This window comes from Elgaria multicarinata, chromosome 5 (assembly GCF_023053635.1).
Source record: "Elgaria multicarinata webbii isolate HBS135686 ecotype San Diego chromosome 5, rElgMul1.1.pri, whole genome shotgun sequence".
Classification (NCBI taxonomy): Eukaryota; Metazoa; Chordata; class Lepidosauria; order Squamata; family Anguidae; genus Elgaria; species Elgaria multicarinata.
In genome coordinates this window covers 66,889,565-66,917,206 of record NC_086175.1, presented here as the reverse complement: position 1 = coordinate 66,917,206, position 27,642 = coordinate 66,889,565, and the positions used below count along the sequence as shown (strand labels likewise).

Below are 27,642 nucleotides of genomic sequence, written 5' to 3'. Positions count from 1 at the left end.
AGAGAGGAGAGATAGGCAGGAGCTAGACCGTGAAAAGCTTTGAAGGTCAACAGGAGAAGTTTATATTGGATTCTGGAATGAATTGGGAGCCAATGAAGAGATTTCAGAAGCGGAGTGACATGGTCAGAGCGGCGGGCCAGGAAGATGATCTTAGCGGCAGAGTGGTGGACAGAGACCAGCGGACTGATGTGAGATGAGGGGAGGCCAGAGAGGAGGAGGTTGCAGTAGTCCAACCGAGAGATAACCAGTGCGTGAACGAGAGTCTTGGCAGAAGAGACAGACAAAAATGGTCGAATCCTGGCAATATTATACAGGAAGAAACGACAAGACTCAAAACTTAGGAATTCCCATACTAGCATATTTGGACACCTTATTACTAGATTTCATGGGTAGTAATAATGGGTAGTCCTGTTTTACAATAAGATTGAACTGCCTGTGTTTTGATGTGTTTCAATGTTCTACAGAGAGATGCTCATAGACTCCTAACAACTTAACATACCATTTCTATATTAAAGCCAACAGGTGGTTGGAAGAAAAACAGGGACTGCATCGCTCCATAAGGTCACCATTAAGATGGATGAGAATGATGTGTCGAAACCTTTGCAAATTTCCCATGAACCACCCCTTCCAGCCTGTGATTCCAAGCTAATTGAAAGAGCTATGAAGGTAAGCTTCACCATGGAGAGTTGGCATATAAGGTTAATACATTATTCTTTTTCACAGTTAATCTCTTTTACCATTTAATTGTATTTGGCTTCTCATTCAGAATTCTGTTTATATTACATTAACATTGTTGTGACCCATTATCATAAGTAGCTGTTAGAATATATTTCTAGGAGCTCAGTCAGGTGTTGTATATATTCACTAGCTACTTCACACGCTGCCGCAAGGGTTAGGCCAAAGATTCATTATTGCAAAAATTAGTAGTTCTAATCCCTTGAAATACTGTTTACTCCCTCCACGTCCTCTCAAGTGCCTTCTAACACCCTGGCACTCTTTTAAAATGTAATTTTAACCAAATGTTAACCTCTTGGGCCTTATCCAAAAGTTCACTGCGCTTACGCAGTTGATATAGTGCTAGTGTAAGCAGTCTCTAGCACATTATCACACCAGCTTACGCTATTGGCATGTTTCCTGGGAAAACCCATTGCACCAGCTTACATTAATAGCGTTGCATTCGAGATCACTTAATGCCATGTCAATTGTGTAAGCACAGTGGCCCCTTTGGATGCTGTTTCTCGATTTAAAAACAGATACAAATCCAACCAGGCAGTATGCTTTACCATTGGGTAATGTGCTGCTTATGCTAATAGTCTATGTTGTGAATTTGAATGAACAATAACTTACAGTGAGTTTGGTGACCCAAGTATTACTGTATTGTGTGCATGGAAGTTGGTTATGCTGAAGTTTCTTTTGTACAGTCTCCCTATTCTTTCCAAAGTGATGAATGCCCCTGAAAACAAAAGGGAGAGAGCAATTGGTTTTAAAGTAATCGGCAAAGCGCAGTAAGATTAAGGCAAAGTCTAGTGGGGATATTTAGGTTGGATAGCAAGCCTGACCATTGTGAAGGCTGTTGGTGAGGAGGAAACTCTGGAAGCGTGAATTGTCAAGCCTTCAGAGAGATACAGTTTCCTCATCAAAGATAACTGCAAACTAGATGGGCGAAATGTGAACAGTGAAGACTCAGAACTCTGCAAGGGGAACGGGGAGGACAAGAGCAAGAGGAAGGCTTTGCAAGCAGATTGCCATTCGGCTTACTTTGTGTGTGTCCGTTTCTTACTCTCCCCTTCCCAGTGCAGTTTTCCAAAACCTGCTCAGGGAATTTCAGGTGCAAGGACTTGAGGGTTCTGTTTGACAGTGTGTTCAGACTATTTCCAGGGAGAAATTGTGTAGGGTTTGACACAGCTGAACTTACTCTCTTCCCCTTTCCCCCCCACTTCTTGCTTGGATTAACAGTAGATCGGGGTGGGGAATGTCCAGCCTGTGGGACTCCCTCAGCCCATGCAGCAATTAGCAATCGGTGCCAGTGAAAGCTTTTTTAAAAAGCTTAATTGCTGAACCACTTGGGGGTGATTTTTAGTGTGGGGTTGCAGCTAGAAAGAGAAGAACTCTCTCTCTCTCTCTCTCTCTGTGTGTGTGTGTGTGTGTGTGTGTGTGTGTGTGTGTGTGTGTGTGTGAGAGAGAGAGAGAGAGAGAGAGAGAGAGAGAGAGAGAGAGAGAGAGAGATATGACGGGTGATCCTGTCTACTTCTTGCTTTAGTTCTGCTCACAACTGGAATTATTTATTTATGATATTTGTATGCCACCCCGTACCATAACATAATATTCTCTGGAAGGCTAACAATAAATAAACATTAAAACAATGTCGCCCTAGAATGTGGCCTCTGGGCTGAAAAAGCCTGAGCCGTAGAAACAGCCCCTCACCTGTGCAGTAGACTCAGGAAGTAACCCCCAAAGGCTTGACAGTATTGTGATCCATCACCTAATGCCCTGGGAACATTCCCACTCTATAGTATTAAACACTCGATTTTTATAAGGCATGACAACCACGTGTCATGGAAATGTGTTTACATGGCAACCAAACACAAGGGCCCCATTAAGGCTTTAGTAAACTTTAAATTGCCTGTCAGGTTTGCGGAATGCAATTGGTTTGACATGGACAATTTTGGAAATAGGACTGGGTTTATAAATCCTAAAAGTCAGTGCCTGTTTGGAAATGTGAAACATTGCTCTGGCGGTCTGGCATAGAAAGAAACTCGGCAGTCTCCAACGGTGTCATTCTGCCAGCGTATCCTGAACTCTGCACAAGGGGAGAATCCGGCCCAAGTTCCTCTTGTTGCAATTTAGGCTTACAATTCGGTCCACTAGTGCTGGCCGTGGAGCTCTTCTAGTCCAGCAATTTCTGTAGCTGATGGTTTGTTGGATTTACTCCTGTTGCATTACTAACCATACTGTAGTGGTGTTTCCCTCTCATTGTATAGAAAACAACATGCAGGATTTAAGAAGAACTTTAAACAAGCTTAGAATTTAGGAAGACACTTGATACTGCCATACTGTCTCCTTTAGTTTAAATGAGAGACGTTTGTTTGGACTGCTGGGAAAATCTCCTTTTACAATTGCGAAGTTGTTGTTTTTATTTAGTCCTGTGTTGTTGTTGTTGTTGTTGTTTACAACTGTTCTAACTTTTTTTTTTTTAGATAGACCACTTGTCTATAGAGAAGCTTCTGATAGACAGTGTCCACGCAAGAGCTCACCAGAAACTCCAGGAGCTGAAAGCCATTCTTAAGAGTTACAATGTCAATGACAATTGTATGTGGTGGTATCTGAATTACACTGAGTTTTGGGGAGATGTGGCTCTGCATTTTTGATGTGCCTCTTCTTACCTTACTTCAAACCACAAGCCATAAATACTAAAGTGGGTGAAATTGCTCTGCCCACTGGCCTCTGCCTAACCTAGCCAAAGTTCTTTTATGCACTTTGAACGGAATACTTTTCTTGTCCAATCATTTGTGTTGAATATCCCAAAGAAAAGAAATATTTTAAAAAATAGGGGGGAGGGGGGAGAATGAACAGCAAACATTCCTATATTTTATGAAAAAATGGAATGATACGTATATTTCGTGACTAGGACTCCTTTCTTTTGAATCCTTTGGAATGGATTTTTAGCAGTTTTCAAGTGCTAGTTACATTTTCAGCAAAGATTTACATTTAGGTTTTGTTTTCTTATTTCATTCAGTGTATTTAATTGAATGGGGGTGTGCTTTAAATTCTCATGCAAAGAACCTGCATAGTGCCTAATTTTGGCCAATCCCTTCTCAGCATCCTGTGTCCCCTTGTCCACCCTGTTTTAGAAGGTTTTCCTGATTCTCGGGGAGGCATGTGGGGGTGGGGGGTTGCAGGGCAGGCAGAGGGGTGGGAATGTTACCTTCTGCCAGTCCCCTTCCATGAGTGCTGCTTAGAATCTAAGCTTTTAAAGAGTATGCAGCAATTCCATTTTGTATCAAAAAAATAGCAAATGGAAAAGTGCACAAATGCAGTGGTTGAAGTAAGGGTGCTGAGCTTACTGCTTTCATAAAACAAACTCTCCTGCTTCTCTCCCTAGCACCCAGTTTCCCATGCATAGATACAGGCCTTCAAAATCAAAGCACCAGGTTGATGTTTTAATTGTAGCGACTGGTTTTGATTAATGGATTCTGATTATATTTTTGACACTTAACTTCTTTATCAATTAGTATACATTGATATTAGTGAACGAGGATAGTATGCGCCTGTTCACATGTAACTGGCAATTCATGGGTTAATTAACACATGAATTGCCACGGTAATGCTGCTTCTGCTTTGCAAAACCAACACCAGATAAGCCTAATTGTAGGTTGGACAGTGTGGGCTAACAGCTTATGATTAGTTCACGGCCTGGGACATGGTGGATTAATATTAATTAGCCCACTATTTGATGCTGTTTTGTGCAAACTGAGTCTGTGGCTGTGTTCTCACATAGTGCTAAACCATGATTTATGTTAACCATAGTTAGTTGCGTCTCGCAGATGGGAAGGCAAACAGCAGCTTGTTTCCCTATTTATGGTTTGTTTCTCTCACCCATGTTGCCAGTCCAGTGTGATTTCATTTTCAAGCTGCTCTTGCTGCGCACAGCGCAAACAAGATAGGGGCTTCAGTTCAGGCATGATAAGCCATGGTTTAAACAAGACAGGCTGCATAATCTAATAACAAGAAACGGGATCTGTGATTTGTAGCTGGCTAGGAAGCCATGATTGGTTTGCAGGGATGGGTTCTGACTCAAGGACAAGCCAAGCTTCAGCAAACCACACAATGGCTTAGCATTATATGTGAACTAGGTCCATATGTCTAAGCAAACTACCTAGGAAAAGGGCAAAGGTAGCAACCATGATACCTTTTTTTAAAAAAAAAAATATCGACGTACTCAACAAAAACCCCCGAATGCTGACTGAATAAAATGGCTTCCATTCAAGAGTACTTCTGTTGTGATTGTGGCTGTGCAGGTCCAGTTTTGTTACTGGGAAATTTGCCTCTTGCTTAATGAAATAAATTTCTGTGTTCAGTTTATGAATTCTTGATTCTTTAATTTAGCTTTTATAGAAACTGCTCTCCCCACACTTGTTATCCCTATTCTGGAGCCATGTGGTCGGTCGGAATGTCTGCACATTTTTGTAGACCTCCATTCTGGAATGTTTCAGCTAATGCTTTATGGAATTGGTAAGTAAATAAACTTTACTTTCACTTAAGTGCTTTCTTCTAATACTATGACAACTCATAGTAGGGATTTCAGAATTCAACTGTTTCTTTGGTATTGAAGCTAAAATGAAAGAATTTAATTGTACTGTTGGCTAGTAAGAAAGTGTGTTGATTAGTGGGATAAATATAGATCCGCAGGGTATTCAGTGAATTACACTTAACGCACAATGCAGCATAATCTGTAAAGATCCCTGCCAAAGGGAGTAGTGATGGCTAACAGCTTAACTGAAGCCAAAAAGGGAGTGGTGAATTTGTAGAATGTATTTTACAAATAGAGCGGCTTGGTTTGACTGATCTTATATTGGCTTATATGTGAAGATATGCACAAGCCTTGTGCCCATACATGCAGCCCCTTCGCAGCATGCCTCAATAAGCCAATAATAATAAGTCACTAATTAACCAGTTTCCCTGTTTGGACAAAATAGTAACAAGTCCGGATCCTAAATCCTGATCACTTAATTGCTGACAAAGGAGGGTTGAGGTGCAGGAAACAGAGGCGTATATGCAGTATTCCATAGAATAATCTGCTGTTAAAAATGTTCTGAAATAATAGGTAGGGCTGCTGTTGGGAATGAAACATGTGATTAAGCCAGTGCAGGTCATTCATCTATGCCAGTGAAGGTCATTGGTGTAAGCCAGTGCAGCATTTCTTGCAGTGTGCAGTACCTTTTGAACTGTAAAAAACCCGCCACTTGTTCTTTAAACTTTATTTTAAAACATACTTGAAAACAAGTATCATGTAGGTGATACTTTTATTGGCTATTTTGGATTGTATCCAGTGGGTGTCCATGTGGCAGGGCAACAGACACTGCTGGTAGAATGGATTCCCCCTCCCCCCTATCGAGTCCCCAGCATTGGGAGGACAAGCAAAGCATAATTGAGAGGCATGTAGAGGGTGCAGGGGGATGGAGGAGAAGGAGTAGTCCTGTTGCACAAGGCGGTCTACTCATGTAACATTGGCTAGAACTCACTGGATTGGATCCAGACTTAATCATGCTTAGGATTGACCCATTGAAATCACTGGTTAGTCATGATTAAGCTAAGTCTCATTGATTTAAATGGATCTATCCTAAGCATGATTAACTTTGGATACAACCCAATGGCTGAGTTTGCATATCACAGCCACCCTGAGAGTAGGCCACAGTGGTTTGTGGTTTAATCATTACTCGTGTCAGACAATCAAGCACTCTGCAGCTTGCTGTGGCTTGTCTCACTCACAGTCCTCCCCAGTGCTCCTGGCATGTATCCCAGCAGCCTTTGTGACAGAAATCCTCATTCCCTAGGTCAGTGCCCTTTCTGCAGTTGGTCCCCTGAGCTTGTCAATTCACAGGGATCCCGCCTCCCAAATGCACATAATTTTCTGAACACAGTAACGTGTTCACAATTTTTATTTTTGGAGCGTTTGTGTGCAGGAGTGCCAGACCGTCTGTCTGCTGTTTAGCCTAGCTTACTGATATCACCCTCTAGTCAGTATCCTTGTCAATCTCATCCTTTGCTCTGGTGCTGCCATGCTAGTAAATGCCTGTTTGTTTTTAAAGGCTACTTCACATACTGCCAAAGTCATTGTACCTACTCACATAGTTCCTTCCCTCCTGCAGCCACCAGCTGATTTCAGGTATACATATGGGTTACAGAACAGTGAGTGGGATCGCTAAACATATGTAAATTTCAAGGCAGAGTGGGGACTGATTGGGTAAATGCAAATTTTAAGGCAGAGCAGTAAAATGGAGGGGAAATTATGCAAAATGCTAGCAATAGACATTTACTCTTGTGCATTTGTGCAGAATTGGGGGGGAAATGTGAACGCATTCGAGGCACTCTCTGCTGTCCTTTCTTCAAGTTTTCTGTGATTATTATTTTTAAAAAAAATCCATCCTGAAGCAGAGGACACTAAGAAGAGATGAGGGAGAACTGTGGTGGCACTAGCAAGATTGTGAAGTGGCAGGTTTTTTTGCTCTTCTTGCCACACAGTTCTCTAGCCATTTTCAACAGTCCACAATAAAATTACCTTGCCGATTTCAGACATCTCAACAAGCCATGCTGAGAACAAGCCAACCTAAACAGCCCTACTACAAACCATGGGTTCTCAGGGTGGCTTGTTGGCAAAAAAAAAAAAAAAAAGTGTTATTACCACTACCCTGAGATCTCTTGTGGGTGAAGGACAGTTTATAAATTTTGAAAGTAAATTGATTATGACATAACCTATTAGTGTGTTTTGCTTAAAAGTCTAGATTCCATTTATCTAAATAAATGTAAATAATATTACATTTAAGTAGTAACTATGCATTTTTCCCTGTAGACCAGCAGACACTGGATGACATAGAGAAGTCTGTCAACGATGACATGAAACGCATCATTACTTGGCTTCAACAACTCAAGTGAGTGAGCTGTGGTGTCATGAACTTTCAGTATTTCATATGTAACTGTTTTACATTATGCTGTACCCTGCTGTCCTTCAGCATTGTGAAGATAACATTCACTTCTACAAACTCCGTTTTTTAAAAATCACCAATGTCAATATAATATGGGGACATTTGAAATTCTGAGAGAACCCGTTTGAGAACCTAAAAAAACTTACTTTAGATTGTAAGCTACTTTGAGTAGGGACTGCTTTAATCCTCCTATATATTAGGCACTTTATAAATAAAAAATAAATGAGAACTAATTGTGTAACTGAAATTTACTAAACTGTAAGTAAAATCCAAAATGCAAGTAAAATCCAAAAGAGTTGCTAATGTTGGGTTTATGTTGTACATATGCACAAACAAGTCTCTGTTCCTGTAGTTATGACAATAGTATGGACCATTTAGCATGTTATGTTGCAGTAAACCTGGGCTTGGTACCACGTGTTCACTTGCCAGGGATCCTCAACCAGTCCTCACTGTTGGGTATGCCTGAATGGCATGTTGAAATACATTTGTCACATTCAGCTGTACATTTTTAGTCATACATACGAAATATCTTGGATATAAGCCTAAAAATTGTGTAGTAGAAGTTGTGTGGTAGCTGTATAAGAATGTTGGTTTTCTTAAAGTTCTGTTCTGCATGATTGTAAGAGGTAAAAAGACAATACTCTCTAAAAGAAAATCTTGAAGACAAATTAGCAAGGTTATATTCTAGTACATAAATACCAATGTTCTTGTATGTCTTGGTTTTTGTGTGTTTTTGTTTTCAATTAAGGTTTTGGCTTGGACAGCAGCGTTGCAAACAATCAATAAAACATTTGCCTACAGTCAGCAGTGAAACACTACAGCTAGCTAATTATACTGCTCACCCTGTGGGAAATCTCTCCAATCACAAGCTCTTCATCAAGCTCACCCGACTTCCACAGTACTACATTGTAAGTGAATGCGGAATCTTTATACGAACTTGGTCCTCTGCCTGAAGAAAGCAAAATGGGCCGTTTTGCCACGTGGTGGATGCATTAAGATAGGCTAGTTGTGACTAGTGCTTTGATCTTTAGCTTTACCACTTTGAATGGCTGGCAAGTAGCAAACCATCCATTTTGAGCCTAATGAGCCCTTCATCCCAGCCAGCCAGCAAACTGCAAATTATTTCCTAACGATTACTCTAACACAGGGGAAGGCAAACTTCTGTGTTTTTGAGGTGTGGTGGAGGAACTATTCTTTGGAAACGTAATACTACATATATCCTTGAATATGTGATAAAGGAAATTAAAAAAGGAAGAAAATGGGCTTCATGCAAAATAAAGAAGGGACAAGATGTGAAACTGGAATATCTGTTTAATTTTTTAAAAATATTTGAGTTAATGTAAAGGCAAACTTTTTTTTATCATACCTTGATTTAAAATTTGGTAGAGTCACTAGAAACCAGGTTATTTTGGGGCTAGATCTGAGCTGAGGGCTGCCAGTTGGTCAAAGTAATAAGAAGGTAGCAATAAAGTGTTACTCAGTTTGGTTGAGGTACAGAGGGTTATTTTAGATCACAGAAGGCTTTTTGTATACGAAGTAGATAATAAAGTATGTGTGTATTCATGAACAGCAAACCTCCCAGCCTTCCTCATATTAATTTTTGTGAACCGCCCAGAGAGCTCCTGCTATTGGGCGGTATAGAAATGTAATAAATAAATAAATAGTGCTGAGCTTTTGACATTTGCCTCCATTTGGAATGGTCAAAATTGAGGACGAGACTGTTGTTCAAGAAATGCAAGTTAAAAGCCCTGTCTGGCATGCAGAACTAGTTGCTTATAATTTTGCAACTCATTCAATGAAAATAATCCAATGTCTACCTCAAGTTTCAGTGGGTGGTGACTCAACTTCTTTCCCATTTGTTTGGAAGAGTTTTTGAAAAATGATTGTAGTGGCCACTGACTAGTTTGTTCTCTGCCAAGTTCATGAAAACAATATGTTAATTATGTTAGCTAGAACCTTTAAAGTTCTTTTGAATTTTGCACTCATTGACCTGGTTTGCATGTAACGGCAGCAAGTCATGGGTTAATGAAGTCATGAATTGCTGCAGTGTGTGCTGGGTGCATTCCACCACCATTTTGAATATTCATCCCATGATTGGATGCTTCATGACATCCAATCCTAGATACTATAGGTTAATTATGAATTAAATGACCCACAGTTAACCTACAATTAGTAGTTGGGTTAACTGGGTTGTTTAACCCACAATTAACTTATAGTGACCAGGTTTGGACATAATCTAGCAACCCCCAATCGCAAGTTGAATATTCAGAAAGGCTGACAAATGTGCCCTGCATATGCAGCAGCAAATTGAAGGTTAAGTAACCTATCAATTGTCACCATTACATGTGAAGATCCCCTTAATAGTATTTCCATGTTGCCTTTTGTGAACTTCTTTAATTATGACAGAGAGAGAGTTCATAAATTAATCTCTGAATATTTTCAAACTACCTGAGTTGAACTTTTTAATAATCTAGGTAGTGGAGATGTTTGATGTTCCCAGCAACCCCACACAGTTGGAATACAAATACTACTTTCTTTCTGTGAACTATGCTGAAGGCGATGACAGCCCTGCTACTGCAGTTCTACTTCAACAATTTAAACCAAATATTGAAGAGCTGGTTTTGGATACAAAAAGCGGGAAACATGCAAAAGGTGGCACAAAGCGTAAGGTATGGGTTTGTACACAGGCACTGAACATGTTTTAGTCTGTAAGCGGAATCTCTTAGTTGACAGTGAGCTGTTAAATGTCTGGCCATCGCATGGTCTCATTGAAAAGAATTAGCCTGCTCAACTGGACCTCTCTTGTTATAAGACAGAAAGGGAAGAAATTGAGTTTGAGAAGTATTCTGGTATTATGCTGTTGCAGGCAATACTCTTTGTACTTAGCCGATAGTACTCAAATTACCTTGTTTTGAAATAAAATGCAGTAGTATTTCATGAACCAATATTCTGTGCAGTTCAGTAACTCCCACATTATTTTGAGAGAGTTGTCACAATCTTGAATATTTAAATAATGCTTAATGCTTATTCTCTTTGGCTTATGTCTCTAGAGGCAATGACTGAAAGAGGAATTTTGAGGAACAGTTTATTGTATGGTACTGTCACCTAGGAATTTGACAGTGTGTTTAATTTCTTATCTATCACATGGAAGCATTAAATAATGAGGGTAGAGGTATTGTCATTTACTGATATACCAATAAGCGGGTTTCTTCATACTTTGCATGGCTATCATCTGATTAAAAAAACTTTAGTCAACGAGTCAGTAAATGACTTAGGGCAGAATCCAACGGGGCATTTCTGTCCCTGCTGATTCTCTTCTGCCCTGCTGATTGAATTGCACACGTGGCAATGGCAATTTAGGGTTTCCAGGGCAACTTGAAACAAGTGGAAATGCTCATTTCTGGAAGGAGGCAGGTCGGCGGGGCTCATATAAGGGAACTTCGCCAACCTGCCCCCTTCCAGAAACTAGTGTAGCCACATGTTTTCGGGGCTTACATCAGGAAGTGTTAAATCTCCCTTGCCTAAGTGGTGGGTCCCACTTGTACACTGCAATTGGTGGAACCCATACTTGTACAGTGGAACCAACAGGGTGGAACAGTATCGGCAGGGCTGTAAGTGCCCCACTGGACAGGTTTTAATGTGTTAAATATGCAAACGTTTGCATATGAATAATATAGTTTTGAAAAAAGAAAAGATGCAATGTTTTTAGATGCATGTATCTCAGCAGGTGCTATCTTAGAAGAGGCATTCTCTCCTATATTAGAAAGAAGGGGAACGGTCTCTAATAAAAGGGCATTTACATTTAATTTATTTTTTTTACAAAAATGTATTTCCACATTAATCTGTGGTGAGATTTGAGTCTATCAAAAGTTTATAATTAATCTAAATAGTTAATCTACTAAGTTTTGTAGCCTTGCAAATTTAACTAAATATATTTTCATAGTCAGATGACATACACAGTGCGATCCTGTACACATTTTCTCAAAAACATATCTCATGTTGTTCAGTGGAACTTGTTCCAAGTAGGTGCAACCTAAATGTTTAGGGCTTCCCACAAACATGCAACCTAAATGTTTGTGGGAAGCCCTTCACACCAGTTAATGCTGTTGGCATTGTGCTTGATGTCCCTTACACTAGTCGAACGTAATTTACGTTAGTGCTCATGTAGACTTGGACACCCCCCCCCCCCAAGCATTACTAACAACTAAGTTTCATGCTGTGGCCTTCATGCCTGCAATTTAAAACTTAGAACCATAGAATCATAGAATAGTAGAGTTGGAAGGGGCCTATAAGGCCATCGAGTCCAACCCCCTGCTTAATGCTGGAATCCAACTCATTTACTGATAGAAATGGTATCTTCCTAACACAGGTTATTCTGCTATTTTCTAGTTATCTGGTGATACGTGCCCCACAGAACCGAAGAAACCAAAACGGTCCGGAGAAATGTGTGCCTTCAATAAAGTTCTTGCTCACATTGTAGCAATGTGTGATACAAATATGCCATTTATAGGACTTCGTATGGAGGTAAGTAGCAAAAAGATTCTGTTGAGCATGATGTAGTTGGATTGATAAGCAAAACTTTTTAAACAGGGACTTGGTAAGGAGAAGGAGCCCAGACCTTAGCTCAGACATAGGAAGTGACGGGAAGACTATGATAGGGTTCAGACAGCACAATAACCAATGGTGGTTTAAATAGTTGACAGTTATTTAACCCATCATGGGTTATCGTGTCATGTGGACGGTACAGTTGCTTATTTCCTCGGCCATCATTGGTTATTTCATCAGCCAAAGAGTCGCAAGGCAAGAGTGGTCAAAGTGGTGGCTGCTGCTCTAGTTGAGCTGGCAGGATAGATTTTTGGAAGCAATGGCTGATGGCATACTAGCGGGAGGACTGAGATGGGAGATAGGGCAGGGGATGAGTAAGTCATCTCAGTGTGGACTAATAGTCAACTCAGTGCTGATCCCAGGTTTGATTAATAAATAAAATAAACCACTTTGCTAAACTGCAATGGATATTAACTACCCTAAATATCCCTTAGTACTTAATATTCAATCAGTTTGTTCAGGGATTATGTCACAGACCAGCCTTGGGATTTGCAAATAAATAATTGGTGCAATAATTTGGGGAAACTTTAAGCAGAAAGAGCAGGAATTCTCACTGGCCGGTGAACTGCCCAGAGAGCTGTGAACCGCCTAGAGAGCTCCGGCTATTGGGCGGTATAGAAATGTAATAAATAAATAAATTATAGGATGGGGAAGAGGCCTATCCAACGTTGGGAATAAACTCTGGTCCTCTTTCTAAACTGCTGGAGTGTTGAGCTTTGTGTAAGTGGATGTTTCCTGCAATAATCTGACACTTTTAGAATGAGGAAGGAGCACAGATTTTCACTTCATTGTCTAAAAAGATGCAGGGAATTAGACATATACTAGGGCATTCAACTACTCCTATTCCTTTAATCTGTTGTAAATGGTGTTGCTTCTCAGCATGTCAGGCTCCATCTGAATCAACACTGTGTGGTGTAGCTCATAATGTAGATTTCACAAGATTATGTAATTACAGGTGCCATCCTACGCATGTTTAGGCAGGAATAAATTATACAAACTGTTTTTTTTCTTGATTTAAATTGTGTTCATATTTTTTATGTTAAAGTTTTCATATTATGTTTGTGTTACATTGTATTTTTGGTTTCCCCCCCAGTTATCCAGTATGGAGATCCCACATCAAGGAGTCCAGGTTGAAGGAGATGGCTTCAGTCATGCTATTCGTTTATTAAAGTAAAGAGATTATGCCACACTTTCTTTAATGTGTACAATAGTCCGTGAATGATGGTGGAAGGGGCAGAAAGTATTTAATATACAACATAGTGTAGAATTAAAACTAAAAAAAAATTATTCATTTTTATTATATATTTGTTCATTCTTACACAATTTTTTACTAAGAACAAATAGTTCTTTGGATTAAGAATTACCCAAAAGGATTATTAAGCAAAGAGACCTTGTTGAAGAACTTACTACTTGTACTGCTTTAGCTGGCCAGTTTAGCGGAGGTATAGCTTTAAGCTACCACCATCCTTTGTTATCCAAGAAAAGGTTACCTGAAGCTTATTTTCTGTAGCTTTCCCAAAATCCAATTTTGTTTCTTGGGTTGCCATTGTAGGTCTACTCAGAAGGAACTTTGCCATTTCTTTATTTTATTTTGAGCCTAAACTCTTGCAGTTATGTCCACGGTTTGTATGCTGTTTTCAGTGCCATCTTGTAAGACCATAAATCCATTATTCATACAGAAAAAAACACAAATGTGAAAATCTGAATCCAACTTTTGTTTAAAATCACATGGGTTTTGTAAAGTTTAAAAGAAATGCCTTAGTTTTATGAGCCTTTACTAGTCAGGTTAGGCTGGGGTGGTGTTTCTGATGCAGACCCAATCATTTTCCTACCTCAAAATCACAATATCTGTGTTTTGAAATTGGAACCAATGATGTAGACGATTATATAAAGGCCAATCTGCTGAGTCAAGGTAACTTAATTTTGGGGGCTACAGATTTCACACAATCTAATTTAATATTAAAGTTTTGTTACATTTTAAGAATGAAAATTGGAGTTGAAAGAGTTGCTGAAAGACATTACCTGTGTACACTTTTACTTATTTCTCCATTTCTAGTATATCCTCAAAATTTTCCAGCAACGAACCCTTTTTTGGTTCAAGTTAAGTGTTGCCATGAAAATATCGAGAACAATATGCTGAGTTGCTGATTTATCGGACTGAAATAAGTGCACTGTAATGCCTTTTTCCTTTTGAACAGAATTCCTCCATGTAAGGGTACAAGTGAGGAAACCCAGAAGGCTCTGGACCGTTCCCTTCTTGATTGCACTTTCCGATTGCAAGGTAGAAATAACCGTACGTGGGTGGCTGAACTGGTATTTGCGAATTGCCCTCTTAATAGCACTTCTTCTAGGGAGCAAGGTTAGTTTCACTATTACCTTTCATGTCTCCCAATTTCTGCTTCCATCTTCTGTGTGTCAAAAGGACTTGACAACTCGCTTTTGTTTTGCAGGACCGACCCGTCATGTTTACCTGACATACGAAAGTCAATTGTCTGAACCAGTTGGTGGCCGGAAAGTAGTTGAGATGTTCCTCAATGACTGGAATAGTATTGCTCGATTGTATGAATGTGTGTTGGAGTTCGCCCGATCCTTACCAGGTATAGGAAGACCCTTTTCTTTATTCTTGTGTTGTTGCAAAAACTCTACCAAAACAATTTATTCATTTTGGGTTTCTTTTCTTCCCTGTCCCCACCCCATTTGATCTCTTGAAGAAATACCCGGTCATCTAAATGTTTTCTCAGAAGTCCGAATCTACAATTATCGGAAGCTAATTCTTTGTTATGGAACTACCAAGGGAAGCTCAGTAAGTATTTTCTTTTAGTGTTCTAAAGCCACATTAATAGCAGTACTTGGGTGTGTCTCTTTTTTAAAAGAAAATGCATTCTTTATTTCTTGTAAAGCTTCTCCGATATTAACGTGTGCTCCAATTAGTTCAGTCCTGTGCTGTTTTGTATGCTACGATTCTTTACTGAAGTGATTGTTCCCAATTTTCTCAGTTTACTGCATTTATGTGGCAGTTTTTAAAAGCACGCTATGAATTACTTAATCCTCTTTTTAAAACTGTCCAGTGTAGTTATCACAAATCACCGTGGGTGATAGCTGAACTAATGCAAGGGGAGCCTTCACCTCTCTTCCCCACAGCAACCCCCCATGCATTGCCCCCCCTTAGGGAATCCTAAGGAAATATCTGGGTTCAGGGGGCAGGGGGCAGGGGGAATGCATTGGGACAGGGCAATTAGGGAAAACTGGGCAACGGCAGCTAGCAGTTTGTGTGTACACGACAGCCCCAGGCTCACATGGTTCCTTGTCCACACTCCCCTCTCATGCTTTGTTTAATTAGTTGCAGACCATAGATTGCCTTTACAGCTAAACCTGCAAACTGTGGTTTCCTGTTTCAGATGAAATGGCAAACTATGGTTGACCACAAGCCAAGAAGATTATGCAAGCTGTGGAAGGAGGTTGAGAGGCAGAGTGCATAAGCACGGGGCTCATTCCAAACAAAGTGCCAGATGAATGTTTGGCATTACCAGTGACCTACCTCAGTGCCTCTGATGCTTTAGGGCAGCATTTATGCAGCAGTTTTTAAAAGCATGCTATGAATTACTTAATCCTCTTTTTAAAAATGTAAAATAATACAATTTCTGTTGATGTCTAGAATTTGGGTTCTGAATCTTGTGTTGGGACAAATAACAGCTGACTCAAAATGTAGCTTACATTTCCAATAGCCACAGTAACTTTTACCAAAGTATTGCTAAGGCATCTACTTAAGTACATCAACTACATAAACATTTCAACAAGTCACATGTTTATCCCAAGAAGAGCAAAGAATAAGTGTGGGCAATTTCCCTGCCTTGGTTGCATTCATGTTGGAATAAACATAAACATTCACGATATTATCTAATCTGGGGTGGGTGGGAATAGTGGGATTTTGTCTGGCCTCTAGAAGAGACAGATGAGTCTCCATCCCACCCCTTCAGAATATAGGGCTGTTCAGTTCCACAAGGCAGGAGGGTAGAACTCTGAGCACAATGAATCAAGTTTAACAGTGGTGTTTGAGCGCAGCCTGAGTGGGAGTGGTTGTCTTCTTAATGGCATTTTCAGAATGCTGAGCATGTAAAGGTGGGATCACCAAGCATAACAGCACCTAAATATATAATAAAGCTTCATAGGTAAAGAAATGCATAGTAATTACGGAGGTCTTCACCAACCATGTTACATGAGATCCTTAATGTGCCAGAGATTGAACCTGGGACTTCCTGCATGCAAAGCACGTGCTGTAACACTGACCTCTGGTCCTTCCTCCCTGAAGATAAACTCTGGGCAGCTGAACCTTTGTCGATTAGAGAAGTATCCGAGGCGGCAGTATTTTGAAGATATAAATTATTTTTGCCCTACTTTTAAAGAAATATCATGAAATATGTGTTTTTAAAAATTCTCTTGAGTGTTCATACAAGACTCCATGCGTGCATTCACAGTCTTGTGAGTTGTTTTTCTTTGTCATTGGATGATATTTTCTAATGCTCTTCTTTGTACTTATAGATCAGCATTCAGTGGAACTCGGCTCATCAGAAGTTCCACATATCACTAGGAACAGTTGGACCAAACTCAGGTTGCAGTAACTGTCACAATACTATCCTGCACCAGCTCCAGGAGATGTTCAATAAATCACCAAATGTTGTCCAATTGTTACAGGTGACTCACTTTTTTTTCTTCCTTGAAAGAGAAACATTTCATGTGAAATGCAAAACGCACTGAAGGACAGGTCTGTTACTAGTCAGCAAGGGTATCATTTCCCACAAGAGAATATCATGATTTTCGTGGGGATGTAGAAAGAGCAATCTTGTAAGATCATTTATTTTGTATTTAGTCTGCAATTAAGAGGTTGCTCTGGAAAACAAAATCCTTAGTGGGGAAATGGTGATGAGAACATTTAGTGCCCAATAAATACGCCAGCAGGATCTCATCCAAGGTGAAAAATAAAACAAAAAACAATTGGAAAGCACCATTTATGTTGGTTGTAGACGAAGGCTAGCTATATTTGGCTCGCTGTTGTGAACCAAGACTATCCTTGTTTTGCAGGTTTTGTACGATACTCAGGCTCCATTGAACGCTATCAATAAGCTCCCGACCGTGCCGATGCTGGGATTGACACAACGTACCAACACAGCCTACCAGTGTTTCTCAATTCTGCCTCAATCACCCACACACATCAGGCTGGCCTTTAGGAATATGTATTGCATTGACATTTACTGCCAGAGCCGTGGGGTTGTGGCAATTCGTGATGGAGCATATAGTCTTTTTGACAATAGTAAAATTGTGGAAGGCTTTTACCCTGCACCAGGACTAAAGGTAACTGCTCTTTGTATATTTATTGTGCAGTATAATTAGTGGGTTGTGGGTGAGCTCCCATTGATATTTCAGAAAGCTGAAAAGCCCTTTGATTGCAGTTGACTGTTGGAGTCCTTCTCAATTCATTTTTAGGCTACTAACTTGTGCAGTTCTAAGGGAATTCAATATTCTGACCTATCTTTTTAGGATATAATGAGGGTGTTGACTGTGGGTATATCCTTCAGACCACTGGCTTTCTGTGAATGTGGCTACTCAAAGCCAATGCAGGAGTGGCCCATAGCTCAATAGCAGAGCACATGTTTTGTATGTATGAAGTCCCAAGTTAAATGCTCAGCATCTCTATTTAAGCACCCAGGTAACAGGAGAGACTAAATTCCTGCCAGAGATTTTGGAGAGCTGCTGCAAGGCAGGGTAGACAGCTCTGAGCTGGATGGACCATTCTAGGATTAGAATGAATTGGCAATCTTTTTATTCATGATCTTGTTCTAAAAACTTGAGTGTTTTGAGTTTTGTGCATTTGTAAGTGCAAGTTTTGGACAGTGCAGCAGATATTATCAAACCAGCTTTTCTGCTTGCTTCTGGGCTGGATACCATTGTTTTTAATTATAGAATGGCTTGTTTTGGTAAAGGTTTAAATTAAAAGGGCTGCTGATTTGTCAGTGGCGAACACCAACCCTTCAGACGGATTTATACCTTCTGATTGTATCGTGAAATGAAATTCAACAGCTTTATATTTTAATCTAGGGAGATTTAGTGAGGTTCTGCTGTACATTCTGGAAATGCTTATATAGTTATAGAATTATTGACTATTGCTACTAAGATTGGTCTATGTTTGACAGACATAATGGGAAAACAAGTTGGCTCATAAATCTGAATACTCTATATCTATAGACGTTCCTGAACATGTTCGTTGACAGCAATCAGGATGCACGAAGGCGATCTGTCAATGAAGATGATAATCCACCATCTCCTATTGGAGGTGACATGATGGATTCATTGATATCACAACTTCAGCCTCAGCAGCAGGTATTTTTTGTATGTGCGTGCATGCATATGCTTGTGCAAACTTAGAAAACCAAGGTGCAATTCTAGATTAAGCCTCTACGATTAGGGTGCAATACTACGCCCCCTGCCCCCTTGTAGCTGCCTCTATTCTTCTGTCTCCACATTTGGAAACTGGAAAATGGGGTCAAGGGAGAGGAGGTGACCATGGAAGCCTTGTTACACAGCTTTCTATGTGCTGCGTGGTCCCCCCCCCCCCCCGGGCGCGCTGAATCTCCCAGGCTAGACAGGCAAAATTGTCCGTCTAGCCAAAACTGCAGGGCGAACGGAATACCGAGGTGAGGATTGCCTCCATGCTCCCAGCCTCTGGTTTCAGAAGCCGTTGAGTGCATTGGATAGTTGACAGCATCTAGTTTCGGAAGCTGTTGACTTTCTCCAAAGGATTGCACCGTCTGTCATGTTGACCAGTGTGTGCGCGTAGTGTAGTCTGGAGCGATGATGGCTGCTAATGAGGTAGGGCTGTTGCTCAGTGGTAGAAAGTCCCAAGTTTGATCCCTGGGATTTCCAGGTAGGGATATGGAGAACTGCTGTCATTCAACATAGACAATACTGAGTTTGATGGACCACTACTTCTAATGAGTAAGGCAGTGTTGCCTGGTTGCTTTACAGATCAGCTGGCCCATATGAGAACTGACTGTATTTTTTTTAGAGTAGATTAGAATGGATGTTGGTGTTACACTTATGCTGGCTAGAAGCAGTAGAGGACAAGACCACATAGCAGACCTAAAAATAATAAAAAGGAAAAAAAGCTCTTAGAAGCAAAGCCCGATTCTGAGAGTTTGAAGAGAGTGGATATGAGCTAGTGGTTCATCAATCATCCATGATCCAATGGTATGAAGGAAAATGTTATTCACTAGATATGGAAACCCTTATTATGACTGTGTTCTGCCAATTTGATGAGCTTTGGTGAAGTCAGATGAAGTTAGATCTTAAGAAGTCGAATTGTTGAAATACATATTTAATCATTTTCTCATTTCAGCAGTCTTCAAAACAGACAGGAGCACCAGGGGCTTATCCTTTGACATCACCCCCCACATCCTACCACAGTAATGTTACCCAATCACCTTCCATGATGCTCACACAGTCCCCAGGTAAGGTGGCTTTCTATTAAACCTTTGCTGCATTTGAATGACCATATCTCTGCTTAGTAAGCCGAGATGTGAATGAGCCTCGTGCCTGTGCACATAGCATCTTTGCTCCTCCCTTTAAGTGAACAAGCAGACCAGGAAGTCTTCAGTAAGCTGTAGTTTCTCATTATATCTGAACTGGGAAACTATGGTTAATGGCTTCCGTAGAAGTCAGGATACAAAACCATGTGACGTAATGGCTGTTTTGAATCCCACCCTTTAGGAACTCTGCATGCTGCAAACTCTCCAAGTGGTGCATTAAGAGCACCATCACCGGCATCATTTGTCCCAACTCCTTCTCCTTCACCTCTTGGAATCACAATGGGACAAAATACAAACTTTGCCAGCCCACATGGTAAGCCCATGCCTTGTACAGCTAAGTACTGATGAAAAATGGAACATTTCAGATATCGCAAAGCAAACACTTATGTGTCTGGGAAAGGCCACTACTCTGTTCTTGGTTGAGATGCAGACTCTGAAATGGCAGCAAGCAGTTCTCCAGTACACCTGGCTTGTACTCTTATGTAATCAGGAGGAACGGCTGCTGACAGAATTCTGCTTTAACCATCCCCTAACATCACAAATGAGAAAAACTGGAGCAAATAGCTTTGAATTCCTTACAAGGTGGGGTGGGATAGCCTCCCAAATCTCTAAGACTACCCGATACTACTATCAGTTTTGGAGATCAAGCTTTATCAGCAATATTGATCCCTTCCAGGATAAAAAGATTATCTGAAAAGAAGGATCCTGGCCTTTTGTAGATGTGTACAGTCCTTTTCCCACTTACAAGAACAGAAATTTCTTGGATTCGTAGGCAGGTTTTTTAGCGTCAACCTTAGTTTTCCTCTTTTCACTAGATGTAATCCCAGCAGCTTCAGTCTGCATCTCCGAGATTCATTGCAACTTCATTGCAACACTAGTGTGATAGGGATGGGAACAGTGAATTATAGCATTAATTTACACATTTGAAATATGAGCTTGTAAACTACCTTTTCCAAGGATTTTTACAGATGCCACCCCCTTTTGGCACCCGGGATTTCCCCCTTTAAACCCATAGGTGATGCTGCAGTAGCCAGTTCCAGTTATTTCCCTTATTGCGGTAGTTCTAACTCGCTCTTATGCTGTATCACAGATGTGCATTTAAATGGCTACTGCAGCACCATGTATGGGTATGTAACTGTGATATAGAGAAAGAGCGAATTAGCGCAACTGTGGCAAGGGGGACAGAAAAAATATGACTTTTCTGAATGAGCCAGGATCTTGAACAATAATTTGAAGTTGGCTTGTTCTGAGAAGACATAGTTAAAACTAGTCATAGTTTTGTCCCTGTTCAGATATAATGAGAAACTAGAGTTAGCTGAAATGGAAGTTGTGCCAGAGGAGGAGGGGAGGAGAGAGTAGATGAATCTGCGGCTCATTTGCAAGGACTAAAGCATAGTCTAGTGTTAACTCCAAACATGGCCATTACATCTGAACTGGGCCAAAGTGTAGTTACTTTAAACTATGGTTTCTTGAAAGAAACCAAAATTGAACTGTGGAACTTGGCTTGTTTCAATAAACCATAGTTTAAACTAGCTTCACACTTGCCAGAGTGGATGTAACAACAAACTGCAGTTAGATGAAACCAGGAAGTGGATGCTTCTAATTTCCTCAGAATTGTGCTAGATAGGTGGGAGCTTGTGAGCCCAAGCCTTGAGCAGGATCATTCCTGTAACACTTAGCTATGGTTTACTATTATGTCTGAACTGTGTCCCAGTGTGTTCCTGGGCTCAATTCAAAATGCTAAATGGCCAGGTTGTGGTCCTGAGTACCTGAATGATCACCTCTTCCCTCAAGAATCTGCCTGTTCAATGAAATCACTACCAGAAGCCCTGCTCGGAGTGCCACATCCTTCAGAGATTAGGCAGGTGGTTATTGGGCATCTTCAGTTGTGGTAACTCAAACATTTGACCCAGGAAGGCTCATCTGGTACATAGGTTGCTCTCCTTTAGGCGCGCCTCATAAGAACTATTTTATTCTCTTTGGCCTTTCCTGATGTGTTTCAATTTTTATTGCTTGTTTTACTGCTTTTATTGCTATTTATATCTTGTGGTGGTTTTACAATTTTAATGCTTTAACGTGCCTTGGGCAGTTACTTGAAAAGACGGAATATGTGTGTATTAAATAAAAGAAATGGTGCCATATTATGTACAGTAGATGTGCAAGAAATGGGCTCATTTTGGATCTTGTTTGAGAACTTTAATTAGAAACACTGGAACAAGCAAGCCTTTTATTTTGTTTTCCCCTCATGTCCAGAAGACATCTGCGGTAAGCAGAGTGTACCACAGAAGTAGGGAGATCCTTTATCAGGGACCAAGTATTAAACCATTTCGTTTAAATATTCAATCCTTAAAACAGTTGTAAATGGTCAGGGTATGTTTTTCTGTGTTGTGTTTTAGGTCTTAGGAAGTTTATAGATGCGGTATTGTTCTGGTGTACATGTAGTACTTATGTTTTTATTCCTCTCAGAGAAAGTCATCTTCAAATTTTTGTAACTTCCTTAGGTACAATAGATCCTAGCTCACCGTACACCATGATGTCCCCTAATCAACGTGCAGGGAATTGGCCAGGCTCGCCTCAGGTCTCTGGTCCCTCTCCAGCAGCACGTATGCCTGGAATGTCACCAGCCAACCCTTCCTTACATTCCCCAATACCAGATGCCTCTCATTCCCCACGAGCCGGAACAAGTACGTAATACCAATAGTGGGTTTCAAGAAGAGGCCAAGTCTCTTGCCATTAAAGGAAGTGGATATACAATCCTATTCAGTATTTCACTACAGAACCTTCTTGTTGAGAGTTCCAAGTTGGACTTATACAATTACCTGAACTCTGGGATACTGGTCTGAGTGACTTGGTCTGGGTAACTAATCCTCTCAATTACAAGTTGGATTTGACACAGTCAACTGCTCCTTAGTCTTTGGAACGTAACCAAGTTCCAAAGATACTTTAAATATAGTTTTTAATACTGGTCTATGTTCCCACACATTAAGCGAAACTCGTGCATCTTGACTATCATCCAGGATTTGTAGTATCTCACCTCTATATAGAGAGTGCGAGACTTATTTGCACACTTGGATAACTGCCTGGTATATCTTGGTGGGAGAGTTGGGTGTTACCTTGGCAGGTTTTCTCATCCTAGGTCATTCTGAATTCTCAGAATTTTCTCATTCTGAATTCTTGGCTAGAGAAAGAACAAGGGTTTGCTTTCACTTCTCACTTACTTCATATGCTGTTTAGTGTATTAACTTTTTGTTGGGAAGGATTCAGATACAGGGAGTCCAGGTATCAGGTTTAGCTTCAGATAATCACATCTGCAAATAGGAAAGATCAATAACAATAATTTCCCCTTTTCATGCTACAAATTTGGATGTACAGAGTCATTAACAAAGCTACTAGAACTACTCTTGCATTAGTTTTCAAACTTCTAGAAGGTGGAAAGCTGCAATATCAACAATGTCAGAAATGGCATCTACTTGCCACTTTTTAGCTACAACTTTAAAATTTGCTAATATGTATTAATATTAATCATTTGCTAATGCCTCTATGGTACCGAATAATGCCAACGCTTGTACGGATTCTGCTGAGGCTTTCATGTCAGCCCTTCTCCCAAGCTGCCTTGCATGGCATCTCTCCCAATCCTCCAAAATTTGAGCATTGTTAGGCAACTCCTGGGGGGTGAGTTGAGGATGGTCATTGTTGGCCCATATCCCAATTTTTCTTGACATTTCTCTAGCGCGGCAACTAATCATGCATCCCTAGACATGGGGAATGAAGTGTGATTTTTCTTACTTCTACTAGGTTCCCAAGCAATGCCAACAAACATGCCGCCGCCTCGTAAACTACCTCACCGTTCTTGGGCTGCATCCATACCCACAATCCTCACTCACAGTGCCTTGAACATTCTTCTGCTGCCCTCTCCAACCCCTGGGCTCATGCCAGGACTGGCTGGAAGCTATCTCTGCTCTCCACTTGAACGTTTCTTAGGATCAGTTATTATGAGACGGCACCTCCAAAGGATTATCCAGCAAGAGACGGTACTGAAAGATCACAAATGTTTACTTCCTTAGGCAGTCACTAGAGTGCAAAACTTTAAATATATTATTCCCCGAGTTTGTGTTGTGTGGCTCATTTACAATATAACGTCTGCGTTTTGAGAAGCTAACTTTTTGTTAAGGGTTGAAAACCATTTAAACACAATAGGGGGTTTATCATTATGCTTTTAAAGAGAAGTGTGAAATGGACTGTGGTGTATTAACTGTATATAGTTGGTTTGCCACACTGCTGAAGTTTTAAGACAGTGATTTAAAATTGCTATCCATAGGGAATACTTTCTACTGCATGTCTGCCAAGAAATGCTTGCACATGGGTTGTGGGATCCTGAATATTATTATTATTATTATTATTATTATTATTATTATTTATTTATTTATTTATTTATATAGCACCATCAATGTACATGGTGCTGTACAGAGTAAAGCAGTAAATAGCGAGACCTTGCCGCATAGGCTTACATTCTAATAAAACCATGATAAAACAATAAGGAGGGGAAGAGAAAGCAAACAGGCACAGGGTAGGGTAGGTAAACAGGCACTGGGTAGGGTAAAACTAACAGTATAAAGTCAGAACAAAATCAAGTTTTAAAAGCTTTAGGAATACTGCAGAGAATTCTAGGGTGCACTTTTAGCTTGTGTGGCTGCTGTTGGGGATGATTGTCACCTCTTGCAAACAAAGAGTGCGCCTAGAATATATCACTGTCTTCCAAGGTGGTCAAATGCACCTTGTTCATTACCAGTCTTCTCAGGGAAGAATCCCCAGATCCCTCAGAATGCAAGATTGAAAACTCCTTGTTTAGAGTTTATATTTGGAAAAACTTGGTCCAGCATTTGGCTCAGTTACATTACTTGCTTAATATCACCAAGAGACTATCAGGATGCATTCCCCATAAGGAAAATAGGGATTATATCAGCATATCTCAAGGTTTGGAGGGCAAAATTGGGGTCTGTGGGGAATAGGGAGTGGGTGCTTTAAAGTCTTAAAAGATCTTTCTAAATAGGAGTAGAGAAAGAGATATTTTATGGTTGAGTTTTGGATTATTATTTTTCCACACTGGAGATGTGAATCTAAATGCTACTTCCTTTAGTTATTAGAAACTCCATTTCCCATTTGGAATAGGGGAATACTTCCAATAACAAAGCCATCAATTTCCCTTACTTCCCAGTCCTATAAGGACAAATATGGCCTCTCTCATTTTGAGATGTTGTTAATGACATAGACTTTCCATAATTATAGACCATGTGCCATGTATTAATAAAGGAGAGGGCAGAACTGTAGTAGAAATGTTGGCTACAAGAGGAGGGGTATAATGAGGCTATAGAAGAATGGAACAGAAATGACAGGAGTTTAAAGAAGCTGTAACACAAAGATCTCTTCCAGCTCTTGCTTGCCTTTGTTAATCCATGGGAGAGAAGTAGAAAGGTTATCTCCAGAGGAGGAGAGCATGAAGTCTTCACATGCAGCAATGAAGACTACACATGAAGTCCCAAGGAAAAAGGATGAAGCACTCATATTTCCTTATTTCCATCCCCACTTCAAATCTTTTCTAGTGAGGCTGAAACATATAAAATTATATTCCATTAGTGATCTAAGATGATTATTTACTTCTTAAGCATCTCAAACTGACTTGTTAGAGGCAGAAATACTGACTGAAAAGATCCATTGGGTTACTTATTAAGGCTGTTCATGTGCTCTGAAGAAGAAGCGTACTTAGCTCGTAGCGGATGGGGCAGGGCTTTAAACAGATAATGTGTCCTGCTGTGTCAATATAAAGTATACACAAGTGGTATATGCATCTTCAAAAGTAATTAAAACTGAGTAAGCTACTTCTTCAAAGCGAACACTTGCTTAGAGGGGAGCTTTAATTCTGTGTGAGAATGGTATTTGTGGGCACAGAGGAGAGACTTCATGCAGCCATCATTAAGTTGCCTACAGGTCATCTTCAGACCAAATCAGCTGTCCTTGTTCAGGGTATAATAGTGGGGGAAAGAGCTTATATTTTATGTTCCAATCAGATCCATTGGTGTGTGTTTTTAAACAGCTGCAGCTCATCAACTCCAATGAACCAGGTGTGATAATGTTCAAGACAGATGCCCTGAAATGTAGAGTTGCCCTCAACCCAAAAACTAACCAGACATTGCAACTGAAAGTGTTACCTGAAACTGCAGGGCAATGGAAACAAGAAGAATTGCAAGTTTTGGAGAAATTCTTTGAAACCAGAGTATGTACTTCATCTTATTTTATTACTAACTTAATCCTTGATTAACTGCTCCTTGATTAACAGACTTACTCTTGGAAAATATAAATGGAATTGAATTAATTAAGCAGGATTAGTACGTAAACAAAATTAAACACACAATTAACCTTGCAAAATTGAAGGGGAGGGATCCTGTGGGATATTATAGGGGAGTAGGAGAATGAAGTTGTGGGAGGGCTGTGATTTTCATAGACAGTCTGAAAGAGATTTATTTATTTATGATTGCATTTATATCCCATCTTTTTTCCTCCAAGGAACCCGAGGCGGTGTACATAATCCTCCTCTCCATTTTATCCTCACAACAACAGCCCTGTGAGGTGGATTGGGCTGAGAGTCTGTGACTGGCCCAAAGTCACCCAGTGGGTTTCCATGGCCAAGTGGGTACTAGAACCTGGATCTCCTGATTCCCAGTCCAACATTTTAGCCACTACACCACACTGGCAGATGGTTTACACTGATTTTCATAGACAATGCAGAAGTCAGTGGTCCAGGGTGAGAAACAGGGAGACATGAATGAAATGTGTTCCTCTAACAACTACAAACCCCACCAGATCTCCTCTGGTCTCTAACTAATCCCATTATACATGATTCATGTGGAATAACAAAGTCATGCAGGGCATCCTCATGGCAGTGCAGCAGCTCCCTAGATATTTCATATGTTTTCACTACTTTATATGTCCTTGAACTGATGTGGGATAGAGCCACGCTGCTTGGGCTACTCATTAACTGGGCTACTAAGTGTTTCCATCTAATTTTCTAGCATTCATGTTGTTGAGGAAGTTCAGTTCCCCAATGTTTTGTGAGAATGGCCAGAAAGAAAATTATCATCCTTGTGCTGTTAGTGGTCTTGATTGGTGGTCTTGATTTCAGTATGGCTTATGGCATGCGTTAAGAATAGGATCAAAGAAGCTATGCAGTATATCATGGGGCTGTGTAATGAAATACTGATAACATACTGTATTTACTGTAGGTTGCAGGGCCACCCTTCAAAGCCAACACTTTAATAGCTTTTACAAAGCTGCTAGGGGCACCGACGCATATTCTCCGGGACTGTGTACACATTATGAAACTAGAGCTGGTAAGTTTGTTTTACCCTTATTGCAAAATTATATGGGTTTTTTTTTTCTCTCTCCAAAGCTCATACTGGATTATTTATCTTTCTGTTTCTGGTGCATATTTTATTAAAACAGTTTCCTGATCAGGCAAGCCAGCTGAAATGGAATGTACAGTTTTGTTTGACAATTCCTCCAAGTGCTCCACCAATTGCACCTCCAGGAACACCTGCAGTTGTACTGAAATCCAAAATGTTGTTCTTTGTAAGTAGACCAGTTGAATCAGATTTGATTATTCCATGTTTGTTGGTCTATGACACTGTAATATTGAGTTGTAAGGGATAGTCTAAATATGACTTCCATCAGCCTTCAGCTTTACGTAAAGTAGGAATTGG

General features: G+C 40.3%; 1 protein-coding gene across 3 annotated transcripts in view; it reads left to right on the top strand.

Moving 5' to 3' along the window:
- Positions 1–27,642, top strand: part of MED14 (mediator complex subunit 14) — a 53,214-nt gene that overhangs the window by 20,538 nt on the left and 5,034 nt on the right. The window contains exons 9-29 of one of the 3 annotated variants that reach the window (XM_063126528.1): positions 516–666; positions 3,198–3,309; positions 5,107–5,232; positions 7,571–7,649; positions 8,452–8,611; positions 10,178–10,372; positions 12,093–12,227; positions 13,402–13,478; positions 14,507–14,667; positions 14,759–14,905; positions 15,020–15,111; positions 16,848–17,000; positions 17,388–17,657; positions 18,549–18,683; positions 19,702–19,810; positions 20,070–20,201; positions 22,390–22,572; positions 23,684–23,919; positions 25,980–26,159; positions 27,166–27,273; positions 27,386–27,511. In XM_063126528.1, the coding sequence (XP_062982598.1) occupies positions 516–666; positions 3,198–3,309; positions 5,107–5,232; positions 7,571–7,649; positions 8,452–8,611; positions 10,178–10,372; positions 12,093–12,227; positions 13,402–13,478; positions 14,507–14,667; positions 14,759–14,905; positions 15,020–15,111; positions 16,848–17,000; positions 17,388–17,657; positions 18,549–18,683; positions 19,702–19,810; positions 20,070–20,201; positions 22,390–22,572; positions 23,684–23,919; positions 25,980–26,159; positions 27,166–27,273; positions 27,386–27,511 (3,067 nt within the window). Of the gene's footprint in view, positions 1–515; positions 667–3,197; positions 3,310–5,106; positions 5,233–7,570; positions 7,650–8,451; positions 8,612–10,177; positions 10,373–12,092; positions 12,228–13,401; positions 13,479–14,506; positions 14,668–14,758; positions 14,906–15,019; positions 15,112–16,847; positions 17,001–17,387; positions 17,658–18,548; positions 18,684–19,698; positions 19,811–20,069; positions 20,202–22,389; positions 22,573–23,683; positions 23,920–25,979; positions 26,160–27,165; positions 27,274–27,385; positions 27,512–27,642 lie in introns of all 3 variants that reach the window. The other 2 variants (XM_063126526.1, XM_063126529.1) reach the window with 2 other exon arrangements.